General features: G+C 40.1%; 1 protein-coding gene across 1 annotated transcript in view; it reads right to left on the bottom strand.

The window, feature by feature from the left end:
- Nucleotides 1-299: 299 nt before the first annotated feature.
- The window catches only part of DDX1 (DEAD-box helicase 1), a 29,237-nt gene continuing 5,800 nt past the window's right edge, over nucleotides 300-23,736 (bottom strand). Inside the window, exons 6-26 of the mRNA XM_037528499.1 lie at nucleotides 22,623-22,670; nucleotides 20,561-20,644; nucleotides 20,274-20,357; nucleotides 19,846-19,922; nucleotides 19,114-19,186; nucleotides 18,410-18,486; nucleotides 18,172-18,286; nucleotides 17,086-17,224; nucleotides 15,141-15,201; nucleotides 12,218-12,316; nucleotides 10,217-10,306; nucleotides 9,358-9,546; nucleotides 8,662-8,713; nucleotides 7,017-7,163; nucleotides 4,066-4,157; nucleotides 2,785-2,857; nucleotides 2,590-2,662; nucleotides 2,463-2,505; nucleotides 1,685-1,780; nucleotides 1,282-1,402; nucleotides 300-637 (exon numbers count right to left, since the gene is read on the bottom strand). Of these exons, the coding sequence (XP_037384396.1) occupies nucleotides 507-637; nucleotides 1,282-1,402; nucleotides 1,685-1,780; nucleotides 2,463-2,505; nucleotides 2,590-2,662; nucleotides 2,785-2,857; nucleotides 4,066-4,157; nucleotides 7,017-7,163; nucleotides 8,662-8,713; nucleotides 9,358-9,546; nucleotides 10,217-10,306; nucleotides 12,218-12,316; nucleotides 15,141-15,201; nucleotides 17,086-17,224; nucleotides 18,172-18,286; nucleotides 18,410-18,486; nucleotides 19,114-19,186; nucleotides 19,846-19,922; nucleotides 20,274-20,357; nucleotides 20,561-20,644; nucleotides 22,623-22,670 (1,964 nt within the window). The 3' untranslated portion in view covers nucleotides 300-506. The remainder of the gene's footprint in view (nucleotides 638-1,281; nucleotides 1,403-1,684; nucleotides 1,781-2,462; nucleotides 2,506-2,589; nucleotides 2,663-2,784; nucleotides 2,858-4,065; nucleotides 4,158-7,016; nucleotides 7,164-8,661; nucleotides 8,714-9,357; nucleotides 9,547-10,216; nucleotides 10,307-12,217; nucleotides 12,317-15,140; nucleotides 15,202-17,085; nucleotides 17,225-18,171; nucleotides 18,287-18,409; nucleotides 18,487-19,113; nucleotides 19,187-19,845; nucleotides 19,923-20,273; nucleotides 20,358-20,560; nucleotides 20,645-22,622; nucleotides 22,671-23,736) is intronic.

Genomic DNA, 23,736 nt, shown 5'->3' on the forward strand with positions numbered 1-23,736 from the left:
AGAAGGCAAGCCTGCAGAAACATCTTCACCCTCGCCACCACCAAGTCAGTCAGACACATGGACACAGAACCTTTTCTTTCTTCCTAAACACTTCCTGGCTTCCAATTTTCTTTCATGTCACAGCCCTCCCCTAGCCTCTACCCCCCCATCTCAATACTGCCCCCATCAGGACCACTCTCTGTGAAGAGCTTCTCCCGAGGATGCTCACCCAGCGGTTCCACGTGGGTTCGCTGCCTCAGAACCCATACCTTTCCAGAAGAAGAAAACAATATCACCAGTTTTAAAATAAAACTCAACCCTTCATGAAAATAGAGTAATCATATTTATTACTTTCATTAGGGTGCCATTTTATGAAGAGTCCCTAGAACTAATGTTTCTTGACATGCAAGAGTTAGCATAAATCGCTGAGTTACTATAAATACTGCTGCTTGGAAGCAGTACAACTGTTTTAGAGTTTTAAGACTACAGACCTTTATTATTCAAATCTCATTCAGCGTGTGTTAAAATCAAAAGGTTCTGAACAGCTGGTTAGGAAGGTAGCCAAGATGCAGGAAGGATGTCTGCGCCTCCTTTTCAAGGGCGGCCAACTCTTGAACTGTAGGTGCCAAAACATCCACGTGGCCTTTATAGTTTCCACCTGCACCACACACACAAATCACAGTGATGTAAGTGACATGCCTGAAATAACTTGTCAGCAATACTTTGGCTCAATTATATCAGTGTAAACATTGCTTCTAGCTATAAAAATGTACTACTGGGCAAGTTATCTCCAAAACTCTGAGTTCTGAAAATGTTAAATCCACATAAAACAATTAGGCCTCACTAACAGCTGTCCCAATACCCTGCCACCCCTCCCCAGCCTCTTCCTGGGGGGTTGGAAACCACAAGTTTAATGTGAATCTTAACAAAAAAAATGTTTAGGAATGAGCAAAGGGCAGCCAAGCAAAGGGAGTAATATGTTGGATTAGACTTAAGTTTAGTCAGTCGTCAATTCTTTGTTCAAATTTACCATCACACTCATTCCCTAACAACGCCATGAAGGACCCCCTCTTCCCATGACACTAGCACCTCAAGAGAAACAGCTGAGTGGCCGCCCTCTTTCACATTTGGATCATGGTGAGAAATAGCAACAAGACAGGTAAGGGCCAGATGTCATGAGTAAGAAGGGAATGATTAATATGCTAAAAATACACCTAACATAATGAAATGACTATCTCTTATACTGAAGGACACAGTCAACATTTAAGAACGGAACAGAACTGAGCGGAATCGGCAGCTCACCACCAGCAGCTCTCTTCTGGCCATAGGTAACCTTCCCGTCGAATTCATCCACGGGGACTTTTATGTCTGGCTCCACCTGAGAAATGGTACAGTTCAGGTGCTCTTCGATCTCAGACAGCAACTAAGAAAGGGAGAAGAAATGAATGCATCTGCAAATAAAAATCTCATTTTGACAAAGCTGCATTTGAACAGCACTAAATAAGCCCAGGGAGGTTGTCACATTTAGTGTGGCTGGAAGTTAGATTCCTGAAGAGATGAAGTCAGAGGTCACAATTCCCAAATCGCAGCTAACATCCTCCTCAACTACCCACTCCTCTTCCTCTCACTGACCAATAGATCAAAGCTGAGATAACCCCTCTGTGGGCGAACGCAGTCTATTTCCACCAGTTTCCGCAAGTGTTACCTGCATCTCATTGTACCAGATGGTGCAGCCGCCATCCTCCTTGAGCCTGGTGTTGTAACAGCCCTTCCCGCGGCTGCTGCACACGTGGTACCAGACCTGAAGAGGGAGATGGGAACGCGCTGGAGACCAGACGTGCCAGACGTCTGTGGTCTCAATTCTTCGCTATTGTCTGTCCTCAAAGCCCAGGAGAACTCGCCTGCAGGTACGCCCTGAGCTCCAGCTGCCCCCCATCCGGCAGCTCAAGAACTAGGGATTCCAAGTTCGTTCTTTCTGAGAATCCCAAAGGTTTTCTAAAATGGCTATCAGTTAGAGAAAAGAATCCTCAGGCAAACACCAGGGTGCAATATCAAGCTTTGTGTCAAAAAACAAAGTTCAAATGTGTCTGTGAGAGATCAGCGCAGAAGGCCCGCGAGCACCCAGCCGGGAGATGAGCACGGGAGCCCGTGTCCTCGCAGCTTCTCTGCAGCTGTGTCGTCATGCCAGCAGAGCGAGCTGCTCGGCCACGAGTCACCTGTGGTGCCGCGCCAGAGAGGGTTTAAACACTTTTGGTGAAAAAAAATTATATTACAGCTATTAGAGAAAATCATGTTCTATATTTCTCCTTCCCACACCTCACACTACTGTCCCTTCATTCAATATAGAGAAAAACATGACAGGAAAAAAGTCGTCCATATTCATATGCAACCAAATTCAACATAAATGGAAAAGACAAACCTACTTTTATTTCCAACACCTGAAATGACAACACACTGACACATCACAGCTCGGAACAGATTACCTTCTCTTTTTCTGTTGCCACCAGGGAAATGGCCAGACCCATCCTGAAAGATTGGAGAAGGCTCATTATTAGACTTCATCCCTGAAGCGCAGATGCTTCAAGAGGAGAAAAGAAATGACGGCAGTACCTTTCTGCTCTTCCCACTCTGCCAATTCGATGTACATAGTTTTGCTTTTCATCAGGCAGGGTGACATTTATCACTGCAAATAAAATGAACATTAACAGTTGCCATTAGTTTCTAAAATTTTCAAACATATCAGACGGTTTACTTTAAACGTCACAAAATGCAGACTGTGGGCATACAAAAAAATTTATTATTTACCATAAGGGACACCATGGATATCAATTCCTCTGGCAGCTACATCTGTACAAATCAAGAATCTTACATCTCCTTTCTAAAGATAAGAGAAAGAATTATTACTTTGCATACAAAAAAAAGAACACAAATACTTACCTTTCCACTAAGTGAGACCTCTATTACTACTACCAAGTTAGAGATCTAGATATTCATAATTCACTGGACCATGGTCTTGAATTCTTAAGTTAGAATCTGCTGGCATACTTAAGGTGAATAAAGCAATGATGGGATTCATTTTTGTTTATCTTTCTTCTAACAAAGATACTAGACCACTGCTAAAATTTAGCTTCTCTCTAGAATTCCAGACTAGTAACACAAGAAAGACGAGAACGAAAGGTAAAACCATAAGTGTTACCTTTATCCTTACATCAAAAATAAATTCAGAATGCAATTATGGTCAGCATGTCAGTATCATCCAAGCCCAGCACACCCCCCCTTTTTCATACAATGGGCCTGAGATAAAATGCTACTTGTCCTCCACAGCGGGATGAGCACAAAGGAAAATGGAGGGGAATGTCATGGGTGGAGCTGAACACGGCCCCAGCTCACTCCCCTACATCGGGGGACAGAACCAGCTCTGGGGCTACCAGCATGTCACGGGGACCTATGCTCCAAACAATTCAAAATATGTCTCATCCCACAAAGCCATGCTGACAGCTGTCTACTAATTAGTTCTGAGTATTACCACAAGCTATTAAAAAATGCTGGGGCCTCCCTGGTGGCACAAGGGGTTAAGCACCGCAATATGAAGCAGTCTGCAGCCTCTGCAGCACGAGTTCCATCTCCGGCCAGCTAGAGAGCAACCCACATGGCAAAGCAGACCTCTCCTATCTCGCCTGCTGCTCCCCTCAGCAGTGTATTTTAGTCAGTCTACCTGTTCTGTTCCCTACTCTGTCTCTGGTGAATCCTCTCAGCCCCCGCCTCTCTGGCCTGTACTCCAGCTCTTTATGGATAAATAAATAAATCTTTAAAAAAAAATGCTCACAGGTATGGTCTAACTGAAATATCTGCCTCAAAGAAGTTACCTACAGCTTTGCTAATGGGAAACTCGCTACAGCAGAGCTGTGTGATAAGGACCAGAAAGCCACCACTGGACACGGACGGCAACAATGTCCTGCCCTGACATGACATACCATGAAATTTCTAGCACAAGAATTGTTTTAATAATATTAGCTGAAATTGATTAAAACGAAACACAACTCCTCTCTTAAGCATTAGGAAATGCAGTCAATTAAATAGCAATACCTTAAATCTTTCCAAGTTCTGCTTTCTCTCATGAGGCTTTCTGTCACCATGAAGACAGACGCAGGAGAACTGGTGTCCTTTTTTATCAGGTCCTAGCGAAAAGTCCATTAAACAGTTAATCTTGGAAAACATTATACACGAGAATGTGAAAAAAAAAAAAAAAACAATAAAATTCAGACTACAGGTACCCTGTAATTACAGGAAAGCTACACCCCGACCTGCCATAAAGTACCTGTCAGAGGCAAATGCCACTAAGTGAGGCCTGTGAGCATTAAAACAGATTTACTTTTAAGGTCGTTTTCCTGATCTACAGGAATAGACACAGGCAGTGTAACAGCTAAAAAGAAAGTAAATGTGCATACCAGGAACTTCACATATCTCATTTAAAGTGAAAAACCAAAAATAGGCAAAAGAGAGCACTTCTGGCAGAATCAAGACAGGCACCCTGAAGCCTTTATTAAAAAGGCCACGCCCACGAGCTGCCCTCCTCATGGGGTTCTAAGCAAGGCAGGCAGCACGTGGGAAGCGGCACACGGGAAGGGTGAAGGGTGCTGCTTGAGAGGCAGGCGCAGCGGCAGCCAAGCCTAAGAAACAAACCTCTTCACCAGACAGGCAACCACAGTGCAGCCCGCACCCGAGTATGGCAAGCAGTCTTCCGGGGCTCCCCGGGACCTTTGCGCACGGTGAGAAGGCCCAGAATGGGCACTGTGCCATCCAACTATTCTTTGTAAATCAGGTTCAATAAGCTACACTTGAGAATTCCAGGCAACACCACACTAGAAGGATAACCACTCAGAGAAACTAAGGCAAGTGCTCATTATGCAGAGGTAAAATAACAGCCAGCCAGAAGGTCCACTCCAGAGACATGCAGCCGAGGTCGTGCTGCCTTCTCAACTCAAGTGGTTTTGGTAAGTGTCAAGAATTGAAACTTGTGGGCCAAGAATTGGAAAAAAAAAAAAATTAATGAACTGTTCATTGTAATGAAAAACATAACACATTTTTTATGTGACCACTGATTCAAATTTCTAAATTGTTCAAATTTTCTATATTCTTTTTGAGTTTTGTCTCCTTGATACACAGCACGTATAGAGGTGTTAGAAGTCTTCCCCATATGAGAGCAGGATTTTTCTGTTACCTGTACCTCTGTCAATTTTTAAAATATATTTTTCCAATATTTACAAACACATAGCAAAAAGGAAGAATCCTAAGAGTGAATAATGATATTCCTACTGCCCAAGTTCTTTGATTAACAATTCATTATACTTGCTTTACCGCCTAGCTATCCACTCCTCTATCCCTCAATCAACTCAGTTTTGTATTTCTGATTCATTTCAATGTAAATTAGAGGTATCAGTTCAGGACGCATATCATTAACTAGAGTACAATGTTTGTTTAGGGTTTTTAATTTTTTTTTTTTTAATTTTCCCTGAGGTAAAAATGTTACATACAAGGAAATGTACAAATCTCAAGTGCACATCTGCTGGGTTGTGACAACTACACATCCACACGTCTATGTACACAGAGCCCATTACTTTAAAAAAAAAAAGACTAAAGAGGCAAGATAACAAGAACATCACCCCGCGAAATACCCACCTCCTTTCTCAGTGAATCCCCACTCCCTGAACAACCGCTGTTCTGACTTTTTCCCTTCATGGTACTTTTGACTCTTCTAGAACTTTATAAAAATGGAATCATACAGTATATACTCTTGTGGAAGAATTCTTTCATCCAGCATGTTTGAGATTCATCCACAGTTGTTGGTTCCCTCACTGCTGAGTGGTATTCCACTGGATAAGCATTTCACACTTGGTTTAGTTCTTCTCCTACTGTTGGCGACTTACTATGTGTTCAATTTAGGTTCATTATAATACATCTACTATCACCGTTCTTAGACATATTTTTGTTTTCACTTATCTTGGAAGAATACCTAGGAGTTGAACTGCTAGGTCATAAGGCAGCAATGCTCAATTTTATTAAAAATAACGGCAAGACCTTTACCAAAATGGTTCTTACATTTACGTTTTACGTTCTCACCAAAAACATATAAGTGTTCTAGTTGCTTATCAAAATTTGGAGCTGTACTTCTAACCATTTTGATGTGTATAGTGTCGTCTCACACCGTGATTTTTATCTGGTATTTCCCTACAGCTGATTACGACAGGCATTTTCTCACATTAGCTTGTATCTCTGAAGTGACAACAACATAAATTAGGCTATTAAACCTTCACAGCAGATTATTTTTGTATAGTAACCTTCTTTATTTCTAGCAACATCTTCGCCTTAAAGTCTATTGTATCTATTTTAATATAGCTAAACCAACTTCCTTTTGATTAGGGTTATGTTGATATAAATACTTTCACCCCCTTTCCTTAAAATCTTTCAGGGTTTTGGTTTCTTGTACACAGCATACAGCTAGACATTGTCCAGTCTAACCTAACAAGCTACGCCTTTCAACAAGACTTTATTCTAGTGCTACATATTAATTATAGCGCTTCTTCACATTCACATACATTTCCACTAGCTACCTGACTCTTGTCATTTCTATCCATCTACATTTCCTCATGTCTTTCTGCCTCTTTTTTTTTTAGAGTAATGTGTTTTCATTTACTGATTTAGAAGATACATATTCTATCATTTAATGATTATACTTAGAATTTTAACATTAAAGTTATCCGATAACTTCACACTTCTCCCAATGAGTTATAGAATGCTGTGATTCATGTTCACTGTAATGAAATTGTACTAAGATGGAAAATTCTCTTTGTTTTTCCTAGGATTTAGCATATGCTAAAGCATAGCAGCAGCAGAGAGACTTAATACACCAACAGTGTATTTTATCAATTCTGTATTTTATAAATTCTGAGCGTGCATTCTAGATTGCATCAACATGAGACTAATAATCTATTAAATGAGGAAATAAACACAATTTATTTCAAGTGAGGAAATATTACCTCCTCCTTGCTGCATAAAATATTGCTCCAAGTTATCACAGTCAATTTTGGTCCTACAGAAAATAATTGCTTGATCCATCTTGTGTTCCTTGATGGCCCGGACGGCATACTCCCCCTTCAGGATTTTAATAGCTTCAGACCACATCTCTTGAATACAACAACAACAACAACAAAACCAATTTCAATCTGAAATTATCATGAACACACATAGTTAGTCACAAACTTACTGCTTAACTCAGCTAAGCAGCTCTGTTTTCATGAAAGCATTTTCACAAAGACAAGAAATATTAAGATAGGGTGAAGTGTTAAGATAATCCATACTTGTTAATTTTTGTGTTAGTTTTTTTTATGCTAGGAGATGGAATAAAGAAACACCTACAATCATACTTCTTCTGAGGTTAAGTCCCTAAACACTGGAAAATTCACACCTTACTCAATGTAATAAAAATCTTAACATCAAAGCTAATCAGTAATGCCTGTCATCACCGTCTAGTGTGAAGCTGGGATACGGTTAGTCTTCAGTTATCTAAAGCAAAATTCTAATTTTGTAATCCACCGTATTTCTCAGGTCTTTCTGGTCACCTCTAATTATAACATAAATGCAGCAAATCTTTTATAGGGAAAAATGTATGAAGCAGAAAAAAGTTTTATTTTATAAAATGCTTCTCAAACAGTGGTAACATACATTGTTTTGAATTAGCATCGTCTCTGCTGCTCGCCAACAAGGCTAGCTGAGCATATACCTATACGTTTGGAGTTGCATATAAAACAGAGATCAAAGGAACTCGCTTCAATCAAGATTTCAGAGAAGTCACCTTGAAATCAACCACAAACCACATGTAGTCTAGCCCTGGCCTGGAGTGCACTTGAGACACCTGCTGTCAGGCATACAGCCTAGTGGCTGAGACCCTTTTGGGCCCTTAGACTCCACCCTTACACCTTGACACAGCTTTGTCAGCCTGGGAAACATTGTCTACCTGAAACAAACTACCTCAGCTCTGCAGAGAAGCACCTTCACTGAAATGGGATTTAATGTTAGGCTTTTTAAAACTTGGTGTTTCATGGCATGGAACTTCAGTCTGAGAAGATGAAAAAGTTCTAGAAATGGATGGATGGTAGTGAGAGCTGCTGAGTATAAATGTACTTGATTCAACCGCACACACAGATATAGTTAAAATGGTAAATTCCTTGTGTGTATATTTCACTACACAGAAAAGAAATCCAACTATTTCAAAACCATTTCTGTCTCTTTTGCAAAGTAGTAGCTAAAGACATTTTCTTTCGTTACCCAGTTTCCTGATATGAAAATTCTATTATTACATTTCTCTTGGAATTGAGACCTAATATGCAATCTGTCACCAGAGAAATGTCTTGATTTCCTATATCAGTGAGAATTCTATGATCCCAAATATTTATAATTTAGATGCCAAGAGACTAATGTTTAAAGTCAATGATTAATATTCCTCTACATTACCTGGTGTAAGCTCTTTCCTTATTTCTTTATTATTTTTACAATTTTATTTTCAAATTTCCTGTTCTAGTTTTATAAGTCACCTCAAATCCTTCCTGAGGATAGTCAGGCATAATTCAACAGGACAAACCAATTCATTTTCAAAATCTTTCAACACGCTTTCTTTGAACTCACCTGAACTGTTAGCACCAGGTCTTGTGTTATCCTTCGCATGCACTTCATCCGTCTATTAAAAAGTAAGGATGAAAAAGGGGTGGGAAGTCGTTAGGGAATTATTCAGAGCAGGTGCCACTTTCTTTAACAGCGAATTCTATCCATCTTTGGGATGCATTTCCAACACATCTGTATAGTCTGTAGGCAAAACCACTCTTCAGATCCATAAAAAAACTTTATTAACTGTAGGTCTAAGGCTAATCAATTTTAAATGGAATAATACAAATGAAAAGGTGGTTTTGACAATAATGTGTTCTTGTAATAAGTAAGCAAAAAAGGTAAAAAGGTAAATCTAGTAACGGTGGGAAAATGCCAAGATAGACACGTGATATTGGTTTTTAGGAGGAGGCACCGCCAGGGGACACTAAAATGCTAAACACGGAACCACTGTGTGTGAGATGGGGTCATCTATACAGTAAGACTATTTATTTATAACCCTAACAAGACTGATCATAAGAGTAACTTTATACAGAGAAAAAAACAGAAGGTAAGACCATCCCTTATTTGTTGCTTTAAAAGCCTAAAATTTACTGGTCAAAGTGCTAGACTCTCTCTTCTCAGGCAAAATATCTTCAGCTTCACTAAGAGACCAAGGTCAAGCGAGCTGACACGTGCTCTCCTTATTCTACATCAGTGCTGACACTGTAAAGTACTCACTCTGATGTGGTTTTTCCCAAGCCTTTCCCAGAGTCTATCAGTTTTGGGGTTCACTGGGACAACCACATGGTGTACAGTATCTGGAACGGAATCTTCTCCTTTTAAATCAACCCAGGTGGGAAAATGCATTATCTTCTCAGAAAGTTTCTTTACATCAAACGAATGCAAAGTAGCAGAGCAGACAATCACCTAAGAACAGAAAAGACCAACTTCAGATAACTTTTCTCTTTTATGATAATTCCATCATATGAATATGGATGTGGGTACGGAGGATGCTAACCTAGGGGAGCCCACTCCAGGCTCTGCAGTAACAATTAGTGGTGTGCCCGGGGTGAGTTCACCTCCCAGCTGTTCAAGGGAGCACAAAAACTAAACAACATCAAAAGATTTCTGGAATCTTGAATCATACGCTACTATTTATTCCCTTCTCTTAAAAACCTTTAGCTCTTGAATTCTTCCTTAAGAAGGATGAGGAAAATTAGAGCAATATTTTAAGAAACAATCGTTAAGGAAATAACTGTTTTTCAACAGCTCAAGTTATTTTTCCTTCAAATAGGAAGCAGTGCAGACAGTCTGGAATATAAACTCTAAATGCTTGGTGGAAAGAAACAACTACTAAGGGTTTTTCCCTTAGTCTTCTGTAACACCCAAGTAGTTTCCTAAAATTCCCATCTCCTTTATTTCTAAAAATAGCCTTTTAGAATATTTCCTTTGGGTGTACTAATTGATTCAGTAATAATGTTTTCTACAGTAATTAAGTTAATCCAAAGACACTAAATGTAAATGTAAGCCAAAAAGAATGGCATTAACACATAACAATTGCCTACATGTATGTTAAGATGCATTAGCCATTTCATACCTGCAGTCTTTTTCCGTCAGAGGTGATCTGAGGAATCTGGTTATGCATCCTATTTATGAAATCAGAGTACCCTTGAGAAAGAAGCCCATCCTGCAAAGGAAGCCAAACCGCATGACTTTCTCAAATCAGCATCTGAATCTTTTTCTAAATCAAATGTAAAATGTAAAACATGGAAACGAGCTCCTACACATACAAATCCCCATACTTTCAAAATGATTGTTTTCTCCTGGACATTTAAAGTTATGACCAACAATCCAAAAACCACTCTAGAGTGAGCACCAGAGATAATAGCTCCTACCATGCCGTTAAGCATATGATTTTAATATGGAAAAAAAAAAAAAGTGTTGATAAACCAGTTCAATCAATATGGAAAATAATTTGGGAAAATAATGTACCGAGAGTCTCAAGCACATTAATATCCTATCAGTTCACACTGAACAACTATGACACTAAGAAATTGTAATATGTCAATAAAAAATCTAGGTATTGGGCCTCCCCGGTGGTGCAGCGGCTGAGCGCTGGGTTGCGAAGCTGCCCGCAGCCTCTGCTGCACCGGTTCAATCACCAGCCACCTGGCGAGGGTCCCACATGGTGCGCAGACCTCTCCTGCCGCCCGCTGCTCCCCTCAGCAGTGTACTTCGGTCCTTCTGCCTGCTCTGCTCCCCGCTCTGGCTCTGGTGAATTCTCTCACCCTCCCACACTTCTGACTGTACCCAGTGCTTGTATAAATAAATAAATAAATCTTAAAAAAAAAAAACCTAGGTATTAACAAAAATAACTCTTTGGAGTACAAAATAACCTACACATCTAGTTAGTGAGAGTGGGCAGTAAGCCATGAAGCATCCCTATAACAGACCATTAGAATCTTTAAAACTCATTTAGGGGCCTCCCAGGTAGCGCAGGGGTGAACGTCTCAGTGCCATCAAGCTATTGCCAGCTGGGCCTCCCTGGTGGTGCAGGAGGTTGAGACACAACCTATGAGGCTGGCCACAGCCACTGCAGCATGGGTTCGATCCCCAACCAGGGAGCAACCCACATGGCATAGCAGACCTCTCCTGTCTTGCCCACTGCTCCCCTCAGCAGTGTATTTCAGTTGATCTGCCTATTCTGTTCCCCACTCTGTCTCTGGTGGAATCCTCTCACCCCCCTACAGCTCTGGCCTGTACCCCAGCTCTTGTATGCATAAAAATAAAACAAATATTAAAAAAAAAAAAAAAAGAAATTGCCAGCTACTGAAGCATGAGTTCGATTCCCAGCCAGGGAGCTAACACACATGGCGCGCAGCAGACCTCTCCTGTCTTGCCCGCTGCTCCCTTCAGCAGTCTGTTTCAATAGACTGGCTTTTTCTGCTCCCCACTCTGACTCTGGTGAATCTTCTCACCCCACTCCCAACCTCTGGCATACACCCCAGTTCTTGTATACATAGATTAAAAATAAATTTAAAAAAAAAACCTAACAGGGTCTCCCTGGTGGTGCAAGGGTTGTTAAGTACCGAACTATGAAGCAATCCGCAGCCTCTGCAGCACAAGTTCAATCCCCGGCCAGCCAGGGAGCAACCCCCATGGCGCAGCAGACCTCTCCTGTCTCGCCTGCTGCTCCCCTCAGCAGTGTATTTCAATCAGTCTGCCTGTTCTGTCCCCTACTCTGTCTCTGGTGATTCCTCTCAACCCCCCGCATTTCTGGCCTGTGCCCCAGCTCTTGTATGCATAAATAAATCTTAAAAAAAAACAAACCTAACTTACAGATAATGATGTGAACACTTATGATTCTACATTAAAAAAAAAAAGAGTTTTCCCCAGATTCTTGATAGTTGATTTCAACTATATGAAATAATATTTACATGAAAATGAGAGTGAAAAATGTACAAAGTTCGTAATAATGATTATCTCTAGGTACTGGGATTAAGACTGAAATATATTTCTTCTTCATCATTTTACACATTTTAGCTCCAAAGATATAAGAAGATCTCTTTTTTAAAATCATGACTATATGTCAACATACAGCTTCATCCAGGACCAGGAATCTAACTTGAGATAAGTTCAGCTTTCCAGTGGACACCAAATCATCTAGTCTTCCTGGGGTGCCAACAACTATATCTACCTGAAAAATATCAAAAGAAGCACCTAATGAAAATCGAAGAATTGTTACAATCATTATACAATAGCAATGTTGGTCAACTTATAATAACAACAAGCACACTGCCGCAGTCAGCTCTACTGTGTGCAAAAAGAGAGTTACATGTAATGCTCTATTACTAAACTTGAATTTGGTTTGAAACTAATGTGAAGACTTTTATAGCCTAATATATACATTTGTATCTCTCAATAAAAAAATGATGTATTTATAGGAAGTCTGAAATAAATGCAGGATTCATACCCAGCTGTGTAACCTCAACTTAATCTCTTTTAGTTTCAATTTCCTTTTTTTTTTTTTTTTTTTTTTTTTTTTTTTTTTTTTATTTTTTTTTATAAGCATGTTTTATTTATTTATTATTTTTTTGTTGTTTTTTGTTATAACATGCACTGGGTACAGTCAGAAGCCGGGAGGGTGAGGAATCACCAGAGCCAGAGCGGGGAGCAGACGGCAGAAGGGCTGAAGTACACTGCTGAGGGAGCAGCGGGTGGCAGGAGAGGTCTGCGCACCATGTGGATCCTTCCTCCGGTTGGCCGGGGAGCAGCCGGGGATCGAACCGGCGCCGCAGAGCCGCGGCAGCTTCGCAACCCAGCGCTCAACCGCTGCGCCACCGGGAGGCCCCTCCAATTTCCTTTTTTTGAAATGGGTGATACCTTCTTGCTTTGTAAAATTGTCAGGAAAATTAGGAGATGGAATTATATGAATTATAACACATAAGCTAGTGTCCAAAAACTCAATAAATGTAGTTATTTTTTAAAATAAATTGATTTATAATCAATAATAATGATCTGATTATCTAGAAAAACAATAATTTCTATTTGTCAAGTGCTTTTATAATGAACAGGTACTATGCTGATGTTTTACAAGTAATAAATCATTTCATGTTATAGAGCAACACTATTATTCTTCCTATTTAAATGAGGAAATTGAAGTTTACAATACTAAAGGCACAGGACTTAGATTATACAGCTAATAAAACCAAAACTTGGATTCGAACCCAAAGTCCAAACATAAGGAAAGGTCCAATTCAATAAGAAGTTTTGGTTAGCATCTTACTGCAAAAATTTTCAAAAACACACAAAATAAATAGCATAAATGCTAATGAGTCCTATGCCAGTACAAACAATTAACGACATTATTCTAATTCCCTGCTCCCACCCTCCACACACCTTCTAAGCGAACCCACACATATAACGAAGGAACACAGGCTTTGAAGCAAGCAGGACCGAGGAGCTGTAAGATCTTAGGCAAGTTAGGTAATATTTACTACTAGCTCTTTTCATAACCCGTAAAAACAGAGAAGACTGCCATCTCAGAGGACGACTGTAAAAACCAAAAAACGCATGTAACACATCTAGCAGTGCCTGGCCCATTTCTGGAAAATAGTAAAACCATTAAGTATTTTTAAGTGTGTTTGTGAATACATTCATGTGAGCACAAATAAGCATGAAAATAGACAAAAGACCTCTTGGGGTTTTTTGAAAATAAGAGTCAGCTAAACTGGAAAAGCCTGCGACGTGCACAGACTTGCAGAACTGCACCACCTCCTCCGACAGCCCCCACCCCGTAAAAAAAAAAAGCTCTGCAAAAAAAAAAAAAAAAAAAAAAAGTACTTCTACCCATTCACTCCACAGCTGACCTTAGTCCCAGCTTAAATACAACACAGAGCTAGTGCTGATCCAGAGGATGGTGGAAGACAACAGAAGCAGAGAATGGAAGATGGAAGGAAGAGAAAAAGAACAAGAGAGAGTCCCTAAGAACAGAACTGATTGCTGGCAGGACAGCTGCGCACTAGCACCACCTGTGCTTGGCCATTGGCATGGGCCACAGCAAATTATAAATATGTCTGACGAAAGTAGATCTAATTCCCTAGAAGCTCTGTAGCTGGAAAATATGAATTAAGAAACTTTATAATTTTTGGAAAAATTGAATTCAGATATGAAGAACCCAAATTGAGATGAATATATTAAATCCTTCTTATAAACACTAAAAAAAAAATACATTAAATAAGAACCTACCAAAACAATATTATTACCTTAGAATAGCATTAACCGGCACAGTAGGTAATATGATTCCTTGCTCTTAACATGCCTTACTGGGTCCAATCTAAACCATTCAGCATAAAACCTCATTTGAAACAGGCACCAACAGCACTGCGGGGAGGACATACTTGCTCTCTCTGACTCACCATCAGTTTTAGAGTAAATAATCAAATATTTAGAGAAGGAAATGGGAGAGAAATTTATAAAGAGACAGTTTCATACAGATAAAATATTTTATAAAATCCTACCAGTAGTAAGTTCCAAGGACTTGAGCAGTTAAGAACGAGGATTACCAACTCAACGTAACTGCACGCCTAGACACAGCCTTTACAACTGCCCCTTATTTATGATAGAACGCACGGCTGTCCTCACAGTAACCACTGTCTTACCGTCCTGCATCCTCCCCAAGGATCGCTGCCAAATGCCCGTCCGTCTCTGAAGTCCCCTCTAGCTCCATTTCTAATCCTAACTCCAGTTTCTTTTTTTTTTATTATGCCCAAGAAATAACTCTTACTTCATAAAAGCTAAAAGTGAATTCTAAAAGAAAACCCAAAAAAGGATTCAGGTATGCTGGAATCTTACCTGAGGGTCAGGAAGAGACTAGAGCTCTGTGTATTTTTGGGAAAAGAAAAGGATGTCTGCAAGATAGCTTTAAATTTCAGCTTCATTTTCTTGAAACACCACTGAATTATATTATCAAAACAATAACCCATAATGTTACCTTTATAAAAATTTAAAGGATAACTCACCCCATTATCCAAAACAGAGAGCTGATCCCGTGCTGCAACACCCCCAATAATCAGGAGCTCCCTGAAACACAAACCAAAACAGCAACAAAGATTAGCGCCTGCTGTCCTGTTAGATTTGTATTCGTTTCTTTTAGGTGGAAATTAGTACTGAGAAGAAACTAAGAAAATCTACAACAAAAGTCTGGAGACGGAAGGACACAAAGCACTTTAAAATGCTAGACAAATTATAAAATGCTACAGTGTGGGAAGCGGCGGGGGAATGTGAATGCCTGGGACACGCTAAACATAAGTGGTCATGTCTGCATGTCCTGTATTACGATAATTCAAGGTGTTCCAAAATTGCGTTTCCATCTACCCTTTTAGACATATATTGGTTGTATGCATATAAAGTATCTCTGAAAGAATATCTAAATATCCATCATAAGTAGGAAACGTAAACTGGTACAGGACTTTGGAAAGAAGTCTGGCAGTTCCTGCAAATGCTAAATGAAGCTACTGTATGATCCGGCAATTCCACTGCTAGTCCTACATTCAGGAGAAATGAAACCCATGTGCACACAAAAACCTGCACAGTGATGTTCATAGCACTGTAGCCAGAAAGTGGAAATAACCCAATGTCCACTAATTACTGAATAAGCAAAAAGTTGCTACGTGAAAATGCTTTTTGGCAAGGAATGAAGTACTAACACACGCTGCCACACGGATGACCCTTGAGAGTCTGGGGACTACGCTACTGAACACAGTGTTTCTTTTTGGGGTGAAGACAATGTTTTAAAATTGGCTTGGTGCTGGTTGCACACCTCTGCAAACATGATAAAAACTAAAAGAACCTGTACATTTGAGTGTTTGTATGATGCGTGAATTATATCTCAATAAAGGTATTTACAAAAAGATCTCAATTTTTATAAGCAGCAGATTTACTTCCCAGGGCAGCCAGGTAATTTAATTAGAAGTGTCCATGCAGCATTATCCTGTGTACATTTATTCTTATTTCATTAGTTACTTGAAAAATACTAGAAAACACTTAAGTGTAAATTATCCCTGAATAAACTTAGCTTGTAAGAGAGACAAATATTAAAGAGATGAATCTCAGTGATGCCAATATGCACAGTTTCTGAAGTCAAAGGAAATGGTTGCAAAACCTTGTGACTACACTAAAAACTTCTGTATCAGACACTTGTAAGTGGTGAGTTCTAGGGTATGAGTTATGTTTAAAAAAAAAAAATTGATACAACAAACAACTATGAACCAGAGACACATTATGGGGGGGTGGGGAGGGGGAAGAGGGATTGGGGTCAAAATAGGAGGTTGCAATTGTATGGGGAATATAAAAATAAAATAAAATAAAAAGATACAAGCAAAATTATTAAAAATCAAGTGGTAAATCAACTGACAGAAAAGTCTGCTGACATGGTAGCTTCCTGCTACCAGCCTTAAGCCCACAGGACCACTAACTAGGGTCTTCCAGAGGCAGGAAGAGCCTCCGACCCAGACAGTGACCCGTCCCAAGGCCCACATGGAAGAAGCCACCAATGAGTGGTGGTTAACTCACCAATGAGTAAGTCGAAAACCAATTTGCTGCAGTAAGTTTACCAACATGCTACAAACAGTGACATATTTTCCAGGCAAATAAGTGAAGAAACTAACATTAGATAAAATACTCCTTTAAAAAAATTGATTTTTACTGATACTGTTTTGGAAATCATGAGCGTTCATGTAAGAAAAACAGGAAAAATCCCAATTTCCTTTTTCTCTAAATCAAACATCACTTAAGCAGTTTCTATAGAAACTAAACATTACATATCAAAATTTATACATATATTTACACTCACACGTGTGTATGTATACACACTGAACTTCTACCTCATCTTTTCTACTGTATTCTCCTTTCAAAACACCTCAAATCTAAAGACAACAGGCATTTGAGCACAAAAGGAAACTTTACCTTAATTTAGGGTTGTCAATGTATTTCTTAAACTGCTTGACGTTATTCAGAGTTTGCTCAGCTAACTCTCGGGAGGGCTCAACGATGAGAGCTTTTGGAGCATTGGGGAGAAACTTTGTTTGGGCCACCTGTGCGTTACCTTAAGAGAATTAAAAAGACAAGCACACATTCATATCCCACCTCAAAATACATTTATCAGCAAAACAGGTGCACGAACAGTCCAGCTAAGATGAGCTAAGACTTCCTTAAATCTACTTATAGTAAATGCAGATGGTTTATGCGTTTTGTGAAAAGTACACAAGCTGTAAAATGCACTTGCTCTGCATAGATGAAAGAGACGAGACAGCACAACGGGCGAAGGGGCCCTGCAGTCAGCCCAGCCAGCGCGCAATCCAGCTCTACCCCTCTCCGACCTTGGGCAAGTCACTTCAAGTCCCTACTGCTCAAGCTCTTTGTCTGTAAAATGGGAAACCTACAGGGTGTCTGTGAAGATTAAACGCTCCACAGAGGCACGTGGCACCGGGCTGCGCACTAGCAAGCACACATCCCATCCACCAGGCGGCACCATCCTGACCAGGACAGAAATGCCTGAACTGAAACCAGATTCGGTTTATGGGTCAGGTTTCCAAGTGAATTTCCTGATGTGTGAGATACATCAGGGAAAGTGTAGGTACATCTTCAGCAGAAGAAGCTACCCTTGGCCTCCCCGGTGGCGCAGCGGTTGAGCGCTGGGTTGCGAAGCTGCCCGCGGCCTCTGCGGCGCCGGTTCGATCCCCGGCTGCTCCCCGGCCACCGGAGGAGGGTCCCACATGGCGCGCAGACTTCTCCTGCCGCCCGCTGCTCCCCTCAGCAGTGTACCTCGGTCCTTCTGCCTGCTCTGCTCCCCGCTCTGGCTCTGGTGAATTCTCTCACCCTCCCGCGCTTCTGACTGTACCCAGTGCATGTATAAACAAAACAAACAAACCAGCAAAACAAATAAATAAAGCATGCCTCTATAAAAAAAAAAAAAAAAAAAAAAAAAGAAGCTACCCTTGCTAGAGTTTTCAGCAGAGCCCACGAGGTCCCTATCCCCCTCAGGAGCAATACCTGTGTGCTGAGATTTGACGACAAAATTATCGGACGCCTTGGAAAGACCAACAAAACCATCCTTGGGTGGAAACTTAAATTCTTCTTCACCGAAGTTAAATTTTAGTTCAGCATTCTAACATTGAATAGAGGAGAAAATTTAAATTCTTAATGTAATGCAAACTAACCATTATAAAATAATACAGCTCAAAGTAGTTCATTTACCATAGCAAATTTTTCTAAGGAGATTCTTACTTACCTTCAAAACACAGGCAGGAAAGAGGGCTTGGTTCTTCAAATGTGGGGGTATTTCAAATGCCAGACCAAGCTCTTTTCCTGAGAGAGAGGATGGAAATGATCAGAGAAGAACGCCCCAGACTCTCACCACCACACGCTGACTCACCTGCCCTCCCCCTGCCCTCCCCCCTCGCCGCTACCCAGGGCACTTGCTCCACTTTTCTTTACTCTGGAAATTGTCCTTTCTGCCCTTCTACATTTTGGATTACTCCCTTCCTTTTGGGCCACTTCCATCCGATGCCTCCGCTAGACGGACCAGAGCGCACAGAACACACCTAGACACAGACAGCTCTGAACCACGTCTCCCCTCATTTCCCTTTCAGTTTTCTTCTCTCCTTTGCATAAAACTCTTATTTCCATTTTCACTGTGTCCACATTTCATCCCATTCTGTCTCTATTGAACCAATTCCCACTCAGGCAGCCCACCCCAAATCACCCCTCACCCCACTAAAAAGACTCTTCATTGGGCTCATTGATTATGCCACGCGCCAAATCCAGGAGTCAATGCTCCTTCCTGGGCGGATGAGGCCCATCGGCAGCAGCAACACGATCTGACTGCTCCCTCTGCCATGAAGCAGGAAATGCTTATGGAGGTCTGCTCCTGAGAAAGGCAGGGAGGCTAGCGACACCTCTTTCCTCGGGCGGCAAGCTCCGTAGGCAGCTTACCATTCTTGGAGAACTTGACGTGCCCTTTATCTATGTCCAGGTAACAGCCAATGGTGTCGTGCATAGTGAACTCCTAGAGAGCCAGGACATCAAAGGCAGTGAACAGAAAGCAGAATCTTATCCGTTCAAATGCAGGTGCAGCAGAAGTACATATTAGCATTTCATAGTTACTCCCTGAGGCTCATTAGAGTTCTTGAAGTGCTAATGGAAGTGTTTCAATGCTTATTAGAGCATCACACAGAAGTGTCTGTTCTGAATCAACATTTTTTATTATAAAACTCTATTCTTTAACTGAAGTCACATCACACTATAACATGACGCATGTTTCAGTTGTGCATCATCAAGAAGCAACAGCAACATGGCATTTGGCTCCTCTGCATCACAGGCCTAGGCTTGGCAGAACAACTGTGCTGACATTCTCCAGGGACAAAACTCAGAATAACAGAGGCATGAAAGTCAAAAAGCCCAAATCAAAATTAGGTGAAAAGGGAAGAAAAGTATAGTCTGAAGGGGCTAATAAATGGCATAACAGAAAAACTGTAACTATCACATATTAATCTAGCTTTGTAGCATTTCTTCATTGAAGTTTACATGTTAATTTTCTGTAGAAAACATCCAGGAACTCCACCTGACTTTGAGAAATCATTTTAGATCTTTGGCTCCCTCATGAGTGATCAAATAAGAAAGCAAAAAACCTTACAAAAGCTACCATTAAGTCAACAATGCACATACCTCTCCATAGTTATCAAATTGTTTATTATGGGATTTTTTTCCTGTTCCACCAAAGCCAAAGCCAAATTTATCAGTACCTAGATTGAAAATACACATTACATAAGTGATAAGAGTACACTATAAATCAAAAGATCTATTAAGTAAGTTTACAAATGTAAATTAACTTGAAGCACCACTGACATATTCATGCAACTAACTTTATTCATATCATCTTTATTCCTCCCAAGTTTTTACTCCATGATTTTTGTGTTTTTGGTAAGTTACTGCACATCATTTTTGAAGCAAGGTGAAGATAAACGCTATTATTTCCATGTCTCTAAAATACAAACTTTGTATGTTTAAACTTATTATTGTTTCCCATTATATAAAGAAGGTTAACAATCCACAAATATAATTAACTAAATTCAGGTTATTTTAGAAACACTCACCCAGGTCTAAGGAAGCCTGCATAGACGACCACCCGACTCTGCACAACCCCTGGTCATGACAGGAGACTTCATAGTAGTGCTTCCCTGCAGGGAAAGCACTTTGAGATTCTACAGGTCACACAGGCTCACTTACCAACAGCCACTTTCATATTGCAATTTCTATGTATCAAATGAAAACCAGTAAACATTAAAAATCTTTTCAGCTTCTTGAATTAAAGCTCTTTAAAGAAAATGTATCTATGAACAATGTACCTCAGAAGTTTATACGCATCTGAACAGTTTCATACCTTTCGTTAGTCCTTTAGTAGCTCTACACCCATGCCATTCCTTTACTTCTCTGCTTTGACAACACAGACCGTCGGACCCAATTGCTGGATGAGAAAAACAGAAAATTATGTGAGTACCAATTATATAAATCATGCATGCTGAGATAAGTTCTGTTCAGCCTTATAATTCCTTCACTTGCTACAGCGTTCCAGAGACTGAAGCTGGCTGATGGTGAGAGGCAGCAATATCTTTCCTAGAGAAATGGCCTTTATTCACCGCCTGGAAGGCCTTGGCATACTGGAGGCTAGCTTCTCCACTGCCATCTAGTAAAGCAAGCCAAGATTTTATAGCAACAAGTCAAGAAAGGAATCAGCACAGTCACTCAGCTGACCTGCATTCCCAGAGCCTGCATTGCCAACCTGAATGTGTTCAGACAAGCATTCCCAGAATTCTATAAGGAAGCAGATACTCAAGTATGACACGGCATCCACTGGTCAATACTTGTTGCTCTGATTTTATGCTGCAATTAGAGCTTGAGTGAATACGACACTAAAAGGTAAAAAGGAAGTTTCTGGTTTGTTTTCCAATTCATGGATCCAGAAAGCATCAAGGAAGCACAAAGAAAGACCTGCAGGTATCTGCTGATGTCAGGACACTAGAGAATGCGGCTCTGCGCCGCCCACCAGGGTCAGTCAGTGCTCACTGCGCTTGCTGGCTCTAGGTAAAACATCTGACTTTTATCCAAACTGGAAAGAAACTCTGGCTCAGGTTTCCAACTCGTTCCACACCTGAATGCAGAACAAACCCAGAAACAGCACCTGATCACACACTTTACTTCACTCATCAGAGATTAAATTACTTATTCAAAGTAAATTATTACTCATATGGCACTACAGAACGTAAAACTTTGGCCTTTTAAAAAATATCTCTGGTGGGCCTCCCTGGTGACGAAAGGAGTTAAGCACCACACTATGAAGCAATCCCCAGCCGGCTAGGGAGCTACCCACATGGTGCAGCAGACCTCTCCTGACTCGCCCACTACTCCCCTCAGCAGTGTATTTCTGTCGTCTGCCTGTTCTGCTCCCCGCTCTGTCTCTGGTGAATCCTCTTACCCCCCGCATCTCTGGCCTGTACCCCAGTTCTTGTATGCATAAGTAAATAAATCTTTAAAAAAATCTCTGGCAATGACAAAATCTTAAACATTCAAAATTCTCTATGCAGATATAAACTCTTCTACCAGTTAGATCTGTGGGGAGAATAGCGATTTAAGGATCCTGCTTGCTGTGGGCATGGTCCTCAAGCCCACCCCACATTTCTCTGCTCACTGCATCTTACTATTCCCTGTGCAGACGCCGCTACATCAATGCAGTTCTGACTCATTCTTTGTAATGACTCTTGGACACACCTTCGTGTTTGTTACCTACTCAAGAACCCCTTGCCAGTTTATAAAGATTCTTTGTCTCCATCAACACTACAAGTATTCTTTCTATACCAAATATATATATATATATATTATATATATATAATAATATATATATATATGGAGGGGAGGGGGTCTGGCCTTTTCTGTATCTTTTCCACATTTTAAAATTTTTTATGCAAATATACCCACCTTTTTCTTATACAATTTCTAAGTTTCCTATCTGGGTTAGGAAAAACTCCTCCAGCTCTAAACTGCATATGTAGTTCTCTATAGTTGAATTATATATGTCATAAATAATTCAAATATATATTTTAAATACATTAGAAGTCACTTCTAATTATGTCAATTTTATATCCCTCTAGATAATCCATCCCTCTAGATGTATTATCAATTAACTAGCACCTTAGAGAATTACCCTTTTTCCCCACTTAAATTTTTTTGGTCTACATTTTAACTTTTCATATATACTGGAATTTAGTTCCACAATATCTCATTGATTTGTCTATTCCTATTTTATATTAAAGGGTTTCACTGTAGTGACTCTGTTCTAATATCTGCTAAATTCAATCTTTATTTACTATCCTTTTTCATAATTTCCTTGCTATTCTTAGGAATCAGTTTCTGAATTATAAAGAAGCTGCTAAAATCTACCCACTTACCAAAAGCAGATCCTCTGTCATATGGGTTCATCTGCCATTTATTGAGCACTAAATAAAATAAGAAAAATTACTCATAAACCTGAAATTAAAAAGGCTATAAAAAAAAGCAAATATATTTTATGAGACTTTAATTCTTCTAGACTCAATATGGCTTTATGCATTGGAAACATATGAATAAATGCTGCTAGCAACACTGAAACTGAACAGTGAAACACGCCAAAGGTAATCTCCACCCCATCAGGCTAAAACCTTAGCTCCCCACTTGCTTCAGTGCAAAGCAGCTGTCACTGATCTTGTAACTATGAGGACACTGACAAAATAAAGTTTTGGTAACTAAACAAGCTGACCTGAATCATAATGGAAATAAATGACCAACATAACAGGATCCAGTCACATTTTTATTATTATTAAATGAAAAGCAAATCCTTTATCTTAATTCAACATCACATTCAGAACCCACAAGTTTCTTTCCTCCACACTGTGATGGGATCGGTATTTTCCTTTTCTAAAATATCTCAGTAGTGTGTGGCTAACAAAACACTGCCAACGCTGAAGAGAACTGTCCATGTTTTGAAGCCCAGCTCCCTGACCAATGTGAATTCTTCTCTAGGTTACTCCGAGAGAGTCTCTCTCCCATTGGTGGACAGTAGGAAGCACGTAGACAGAAATCTTCATCTAGATTATTTCTAATTAGTCTTGGTCCTACGTTTTAGAACAAATGGTTTTCCTTCCAGATCTCTGCGGTGATTTAACATTGATCTCATCTCCTTTTTCACTCATTTCTCCAGATTTAGTGTCTAGTTTTTTGTTTCTGAGAGGACATGATTGCTGAGCCACTATTACTCTGGTCATCCCCCTCTGGAAGCATCACTCTTTCATCATCATCATTCACAAAGGAGAGTTTAAAGTTCTTACAAGTTCTGAAACTATTTCTGAATAGGCCAATAGTCTAAAATGGCTCATATCCAATATCTAGCTCTCAATTCATTTACAAGTGAATTCCTTCCATGGACTATGTAACAGTTACTCCCAAACTGCTGAAAAGAAAGTTTACTCCACTTCAGCTTGCAATTTTGTCACATCCTGTTCTGTATCAACACAAAAGTGACTTAAA

Source organism: Talpa occidentalis, unplaced genomic scaffold, assembly GCF_014898055.3.
Source record: "Talpa occidentalis isolate TD23 unplaced genomic scaffold, MPIMG_talOcc4v2.1 talOcc4.5, whole genome shotgun sequence".
Classification (NCBI taxonomy): domain Eukaryota; kingdom Metazoa; phylum Chordata; class Mammalia; order Eulipotyphla; family Talpidae; genus Talpa; species Talpa occidentalis.